Below are 8,262 nucleotides of genomic sequence, written 5' to 3'. Positions count from 1 at the left end.
CTCGTGTACTACAATGTTGAGCACTCGTGTACTATAGATTAGAGGGTTCAGAGTTGCACATGGCACACGTGGGTAAAAACCAACGGTTAACAAAAAGTCAATGAGCGCTAGGCTTGGTCCCCACACAAGTGCTCATATATGGTTGCTAGGCGAGTGCTCGTGTGGTCCCCCACACGAGCGTTCGTCCACTGTAGCTTTGAAATTCTAAAAATACCAAAAATACCCTTCTAGGTATCCTTAGTAACCCAAAGTCCAATTAACCCTCTAATCAAGCTGTCCTAAGCCTATTTAATTATTTGGGTCACTACAAAAACCCTTGCATTTCTTGATTTCACCATGCAATTGATGTATGGGTTGTGACCCTAATGTCCCTATGATGGCCTATGAACGAGACCCACTAGCCCCTTTGGCCAATTTTTGCGTACCCAAAACCTAACTTTTAAATTAGGGGTTTTTGTCCTAAATTCGAATTTCATAGTTTTTGTCAAGTCAATCAGGCCCCATGACCAATTGAGACTCAAACCCCTTAATTGAAGACCCGATCTACACTTTTGATCGATTGGATTTAGGTATTTTTGCCCGAATCCAAAAATAACCAAAATACTCATAGCCCTTTAATTGGGGATGTTTGCCCTAATTCAAAGATTACCCAATTTTGTTAATGGGTCGGGTCTAATTATTGAATTGAGCCTCAAATCTTTTAATTGAAAGCCCAACCTATGTACCTAGCCGTTTCAATTTTGGTATTTTTGTCTGAACCCTAAAATGACCAAAATGCCCCTAGCCTTAAAACCCTACTTTTTCATACTTTAGTAACCTCGTACCTTGAGGTTGCCACTATGAGGAATTTCCCTTGGGCCAGTACTAAACACCTTCGGCCATCAACCTTGACCAGATCGAATTTTCGGGATTTTGTTCGAATTCAAAAATTGCCAAAATACCCCTACGACCTAAACCCTAATTTTTATCAATTACCTCGGTGTCCTCACCTTGATTACCAAAGCATCCCTAGCCTAATTTTTTATACCTCGGTACCCTTGTATATCGGGGTAGCCACTAAATTGAACTATCCTTATGACAGTGCCAATTACCCTAAGCCATAAACCTTGCTCAATCAGAGTCGGAATTTTCGCTCAAATTTGAAATGACAAAAATACCCTTACCTTAAATAGCCCAACATTGTCCACCTCTCACCTGCTAAGGGTGTTCCCATCTATTGAGACCCCTTAAATGATTTTGGAATGTAAGCCAGACCCAACATCCAAAACCCATCATTTTTACCCCATCGAACTTAGAAGTTTTGACTAAGTTCATGGGCACCTGAGGTCGAATTTGGTCAGGCTACTAGTGTTATGGATGATAGTGTGCAATGGTCGATGCACCGGCATCGTATTACAGGTCCCTCGGGATAGTGCCAACTCTGCTGATAAAAGGTAATATTTTCAGTAAACCATATATGATAGTTATGACCTATAAAGCATTATTTTTTTGCATTAAAATAACTAGGCAATTGCTGTTGGAAATACACCTCTTTCTCTCAACAAAACAATATTTTGCGGTGTATTGATAGAGACAACCGCTCTTGCAAATCTTTATCAAAACTATACGTTTATTTTTGTTCATTGAAAACCGGATCATGTCGTAGGGGTGGCAATATGGGTACCTGACACGACCCGCGGGTACCCGTTACACGATTAGCCTATATCCAGACACGACCCGTTTAGCTAAACGGGTAATCGGGTCTGATACGATTATGACACGAAAATAACCGGGTAACCCGACACGACCCGTTTTACCCGTTTAAAATAACCGGGTCTAATCGGGTAGACACGACCTGACACGACCCGATTACCCTAAACTATAAAATAAATAAAAAAATTCAAAATTGTAATAATAAATTAATAATACTAATACATCAAAATTTTAAAATTACTTCGATATTTATGTCATATTAATATATTATAACACTTTTTTTAAACAAAACAAAAAAAATCAGTTAAAAGTTAAAACACATTAACAAACGGACCCGTAATTTTTTTTTTATGGAATAGTCCAAAAAATGTTAATTGTTTTTATACTTCTTGCTATCAAAGAGAATTCTACTAGCCAAAAAAGCTAGTAGTCGTTTTCTGATGATGGTATAAAGTGGGAAAACAGACTCATCCTGTGGCCTATGGACCCCAAGAAGTGATGTGGTAGGCATTATGGATGATGATGATGGGTCCTATTATTCATGCAGCAAGCCACTAAAAGAATCAAAATCAGAGTCCAGACTCCAGAGATAGAGACTAGAGAGAGTAAGAGACATACAGCGGCTGACGGCGACGGTGACTCGGTGAGGACGGCGAGTCAGCAACAGTCTTGGTTCCTAACGGCGACGGCGAGCCCAGGAGGGAGAGTGGAGACTCGAGAGAGAGAGAGAGAGCCGAGAGTTCGAGAGGGAGAATCGGGAGAGTAGGAGACGGTCCGACGGAGTCACGATCACAGAGGTCGAAGGGAGAGTGAGAGACCGAGTGAGAGAGGACCGAGAGGTACACTCCCGACTGGGTCACTGGGGTTAGGTTAGAGTTTCTTTCTGTTCTGATTTCTGAACTTCTGAATGTCGAAGACTTGAGTAAATTGAGTAATCAGTAAAGTAAGTGAGTTTGAGAGAAGTCAGGAGAGGCAAAAAAAAAAGGGTTTGGCGGGTCGACCTGCCAGACCCGGATACTGTGCGGGTCTGACGGATCGACCCGCCAAACCCGCACAGTAATCGTGTCTAACGGGTCGACCCGCCAGACACGAAATTATCGGGTCTTAATCAGGTAAACCCGATTACGACCCAAACACGATAAGCCCAAACCCAATACCTATTTTTTCGTGTCGGATTCGTGGGTCGTGTCAAAATTGCCGGCCCTATTATATCGTACCCAACTGTGAGGTTTACTTACTAAGTTGTTAAACTTATGTGGTTATTACACCTTGAAGGAGACCTATTTCTAAGAAAAGAATAGTGGCAATGACGCCACTACGAACTTTGCTTAAGATTAAGATCTTCACATTATTACCAGGTTTGCTTAAGTTATTATTTCTACTAGTTGCTTCGTGTCTATGTTTATTGAGGATAATACCTATTTCATTTATGATTATTAGACTTTTTAAATTTATTTCACATTCCTATGCATTAACTGTAATGATCCTAAGAAAAGCGATTCCCCATTTAGCTAACAATTAGCTAAACTAGAGTAATTACCAGTAACCCTACCAGACTGGTTAAGGCTAGATTTGGGGACATTACAACTTTTAAGAGTCTAAAAGCCCAAAAAATGGCCAAAACGCACTTTGGCAAAAGCTTAAATTTTTAAGTTTTTGCCAAAAAATGCCTTTTGGCTTAAAAACTCTAGTTTTCAAACACAATCCCAAACATGCTCTTATAATACGTTGATCTCGGCTAAGTCTAATATGACTATCTTCTCTCCTTCTAGTTAATGCCTTTTTAAATTCGGTTTTGATGCCTCCTTCATATTGTAACCTTTCGAAATAAAAATTTAGATACAAGGGATAGATTGAATGACAAGAAATAATGCTTCATAAAGCAAAAGTTACTAGATCGAATGACCATGTCCTATTTCCCTAAAATAAAAAAAAATAAAAAAAAAATAAAAAAACGGATGCTAAATGAGGAAAATGAATTTAATCTAGTGGCCTCTACTTCATGAGGCATGATCTCCAACCGATTCAGTTATCATTTAGAGACGACTTTAAACTTATTCTTAATAGGAGTCAAGTCTAATTTTTTAAGCTTAAAAATACATATAACTTTATAAAAAATATTTAAAATAAAATTTGTAAAAAGGGTGATCTATATATGGTTTCGTCTCACCTACATTGTGTGATGCGAATAAAAAGGAGTAATAGTAGAAATTCATGAATTATTTTTTTGTTTTTTTTTTTTAAATGAAGTCAATTGAGACTATCATATTAATATTTTAAATAAATAAGAAAAAAATATAAAAATATAATATATAATTCAAATAAAAAATAATAAAAAATAAATAAAGAGTTAGGTGTAAGAGCATTCCCAGCAGACTCCCTATAAGGGAGTCTGTTCCCTATGTGTAGGGAATATGTTCAAAAAATCACAAAAAATGTCCCACAGCAGATTCCCTAAATAAGCGTCAACCATGAGGATCGCTACAGTAGAACCCAAAGTATAGGGTTCCACTATTGTGATCCTTATGATTATTAAATTAAAAAAAAAACATTTATCTCTCTTCTTTATACTCTCCTCTCTCCTCTCTCCTCTTACAATTCTCTCTCCTCTCATATATATAATATAATTAAAAAAATAAATATTTTAATGATATAGGGAATGATTAAGGGAAGCTATTGGGGTGTATTTTGACATAAGGAAGCAAAAAGTAGTTTGAATCCTTAAATATAGGAAAAATGACGAGGAAGCTGCTGGGAATGCTCTAAGAAAGAATTGAGCTTGTTTGCTAATGTCCTTTGGGACCGCTTTTGCTTTAAAGTAAAAAAATGTAAAAAAATATATATATATTAACAAATAACTCAACATATATAAAATATTAAAAATTATTTTTATTTTTTATGTCACACTATAATTAAAAAATAACCTTAGAAAGAAATAGCAAACAATAAATATCATGGAATGATTTTGTTTTGTTTTTTTTTTTGTTTTGGTAAGAATCAAAGAATGATTTATGATATTATATTAATAATTTTTGTGAAACGAAAAGTCAAACAATGCAGAAGAGGGCACGTCAGTAAATAGTAAACAAAGATTCGATAAGGCCGCCTGGGAAATGGAGCATAGTGGCCGAGAGCGACGGGGATTCTGACGTGGCAGTCAACGCGCGAAGATGAGCTCGCCACTCCGCGTCCAAACCGCGTAACCGCCCCAGCGGGAATTACTACGCACCAGTACTATTATCGTCTTCATAATATTATTATTATTATTATTATTATAATAATAATAGAACCTTTTTCCACAAAACGATACTAGTACTCAATCACTACGCGTAGGACGCGTAGAGTCATCATCTTGTTCCCTGCACCGGGTTGCATGCCTAGCCGGTGGATCCCATGTTTCCTAACCGGTCATCTGTCAGATCGACCTCTTGGCTAATACGTGTCAGCATCGCGTGAGAATATTAGGATGTAACTGTCATCTTTTCTGAAAGCTCATTAATTTTGACGACCTTTCTTCGCGTCTAGTGAAGATTCAATTACCTGAAATGCCCCTTATAGGATGACTTAACACACTCCCTCAAGTGAGCTCTGCTCACTTGAGGACGAGGGGGACATCGCGGTCATTTTAGGAACCTCCTTTGCCAAAAGCTGTAAATATGTGGCAAGTATTGGGGTTAAAACGGTCTAAAATGATTAAAGTGCTGAAACCATAAACAAAAAATAACAAAAGAATAGGTCCGGGTGCAGGGCAATTAATGGCAAAGGCCCATATAAAATGCCAGCTTTTGTCCTTAAAAATAGAACAACCTCTTTCTCTCTTGTCTCACAAACACCCCCCCTCTTTTCCTCCATAGCAATTCCTCCTCCTTTTACAAAGAAAGAAAGAGCGAAGTTTTGAAGAAAAAGAATGGCGGACCAGCTCACCGACGACCAGATCTCTGAGTTCAAGGAGGCCTTCAGCTTGTTCGACAAGGATGGCGATGGTCCGACTCTCTCTCTCTCTCTCTCTCCCTCTCTTCGATTAAACTGATGCCTTTTCGTTTTGCTCAGATCCACTTTTCTTTGACTATGGATTTCTATGGATCTCTGTTTCTCTGCCTCAAGCATTATGTGGTTTCCGTTTCTACTTTTCTTCTGATTCTTTTCTGCGTCACGCGTTTTGATTGTGCTTAACCTGATTTTTTTGGTCGCGCGTCTTTCTGTGGTTTGGATCGTCTCTATGTTACCAGACTGTTTCTTTTCTTATTTTTGATGATTATGCACCGTTTGCTTGCGGCCCAAATTTTTGTTGGGGGGGGAAACAGAGATCAACAAATTAACAGATTGAATCTCGGATTTGTTTATCGCGGGGGAAAACAAATAATCTAAAAGGTTTGCGCAAGATGAGAAGAGAATGTAATTTATAAGATTGATTCAAAGTTATAATTATTTGTTTCCCCCCTCAGGAATGAAACTGATATGGTTCTGATATGCATGACTTTGTTATCTGAAAATCCAAGCATTGGTTGTTGTTGCTTCAATTAATAATTCGATTTTATTAGGTTTCCTAAACCCTGATGCGGAATCTAGATGAACGTGTTTTTATTGTCGAAAATTTAGATTAGTAGTTTTGGTAGGGATTATGTTTTCCTCCATTTATCTTTATATGGAGCCTTGTGCTTCAAGTTGGTGTTTTTTTTTTAAAAAAAATAAATAAATAAATAAATATTTTGCAATGGTATCTAATCGCTGATATTGATTGTTCAATAGAGTTTCATCGATATATTTTGAAGTTTTTTTTTCATTAAAATTCTTCATATGTTCTTGTAAAGCACAAGGTGAGTATGGCATTTATTCATTAAAAGAGGAAACAGCTAATATCAATTCTATGTTTTTTGTTTCCTGGAAACTATGATACGTTTTTTTGCGATTGTTTTGTATCACACAATTTTGCAAAGATGTGACTCTAGAGCATAAGATCTGCCATTGTGCGTCAAATGTGGTTCCTATGATAAGGAAATTTGTTAATACTTTTGAGTTGATAAAGTAGCAATGTTTTGACATGCTGAAGAAATCGGTCTGTTAGTGAAGTTCTTAATTTATGTCTTTATTAACTTTCAACGCAGGCATGTCTGCTCACACAAATGTTGAATTTAAAATTTTGCTAGATTGCAATTGGGCATTTAAATAATTTGCCATTTTATTCAATGAGTTTGGCTGGTAAATATGATTTTTGTGAGAACCAGACAAGCCAAAGTTAGTCAATGAAGTATGCCATCTATGTTCCTTGAGATAAAGAAGATTTTGAAACTCCATAGATTTTTCATTATGGTTCACTTCTCCTGCTTGGTTGCTTGTAAATTTAACTTCTGTTATATGTTGAAAATGGTTGTTAGGCTTGTGCTTTTGGTTGGCAAGTCAGTTTCTATGAAATTGGTACTTGTTTCTCTAACTGGATAAATGGAAATATATGGTTGATTTTAATGATTTGAATTACAGGCTGCATCACTACCAAGGAGCTTGGGACTGTGATGAGGTCACTTGGCCAGAACCCAACTGAAGCAGAGCTTCAGGACATGATCAACGAAGTTGATGCAGATGGAAACGGGACAATTGACTTCCCTGAGTTCCTGAACCTCATGGCCAGGAAGATGAAAGACACCGACTCGGAGGAGGAGCTTAAAGAGGCATTCCGAGTTTTTGACAAGGACCAGAATGGGTTCATCTCTGCTGCTGAGCTGCGCCATGTGATGACCAACCTTGGGGAGAAGCTCACCGACGAAGAAGTTGATGAGATGATCAGGGAGGCTGATGTTGATGGCGATGGCCAGATAAATTATGAGGAGTTTGTCAAGGTGATGATGGCTAAGTGATGAGTGCCTCTCCACCAAAACCTTGATGAGAATTATCTTTTATAACCAAAAAAAAAAAAAAAAAAGGGTAAAAGAAAGGGAGAACCGGGTTGATGAATATGGTGGGGCTTGTAGTTTTTTGGTTTTTTTTTTTTTTTTTTTCAATTTTCATTTGATGCTTTTGCCCCTACAGGAAGTAGTAGTATGTTCTGCTGCTGCTGATGGTGGTGGAAGCTATGTTTATCCTTAATGTGTCTTGTGACAAAGTGTCTTGGCAGTTTTAATATTTCTTTTTTGTTCTCATGTGAAACTGAACTACCTGGGAGGATCTAATGTTCTATGTTGATTGGATGGCTCATTTTATTGGTACTGTACGTACTTGTTAATGCTTTAACAGTAGGTATGTGTTCAAAAGGAAGTCATGCATAAGAAATGTGTTAATCATATCCTTGGTGCATTTTAAGCTTGCAGTAATTCATGAGCGCAGGGCTTATGGCCATGGATTTTTGTACCAATGAGCCCTAATGCATTTTTATTCAGGGCATTATGGCCCTAATCAGTGACCAATTCAAGCCAAAGATATGGAAAAACACAAGTAAAGCTAATTCAGAAAGTTTTTCTTCCTTCTATGGTTGTAGCTTTTATTTAGAGTTGCTTTAAATGTTTAGGATCACCCCCTTATTGTAAACTTTATGGAGTTATTTTCCTCTTATCCTTTTTCCTTTTTTCTATTTTTGGC

The 8,262-nt window shown here is 37.4% G+C and overlaps 1 protein-coding gene across 1 annotated transcript; it reads left to right on the top strand.

Moving 5' to 3' along the window:
• The first annotated feature begins 5,486 nt into the window (after positions 1-5,486).
• On the top strand, positions 5,487-7,892 carry LOC132162555 (calmodulin-7). The gene is made up of 2 exons (XM_059572801.1): positions 5,487-5,675; positions 7,171-7,892. Exons 1-2 carry the CDS (start codon positions 5,600-5,602, stop codon positions 7,542-7,544), a joined length of 450 nt encoding a protein of 149 aa, XP_059428784.1. The 5' UTR covers positions 5,487-5,599; the 3' UTR covers positions 7,545-7,892.
• The last annotated feature ends 370 nt before the right edge of the window (positions 7,893-8,262 follow it).

Source organism: Corylus avellana, chromosome ca9, assembly GCF_901000735.1.
Source record: "Corylus avellana chromosome ca9, CavTom2PMs-1.0".
Classification (NCBI taxonomy): domain Eukaryota; kingdom Viridiplantae; phylum Streptophyta; class Magnoliopsida; order Fagales; family Betulaceae; genus Corylus; species Corylus avellana.
This window is presented reverse-complemented; position numbering and strand designations above follow the sequence as displayed.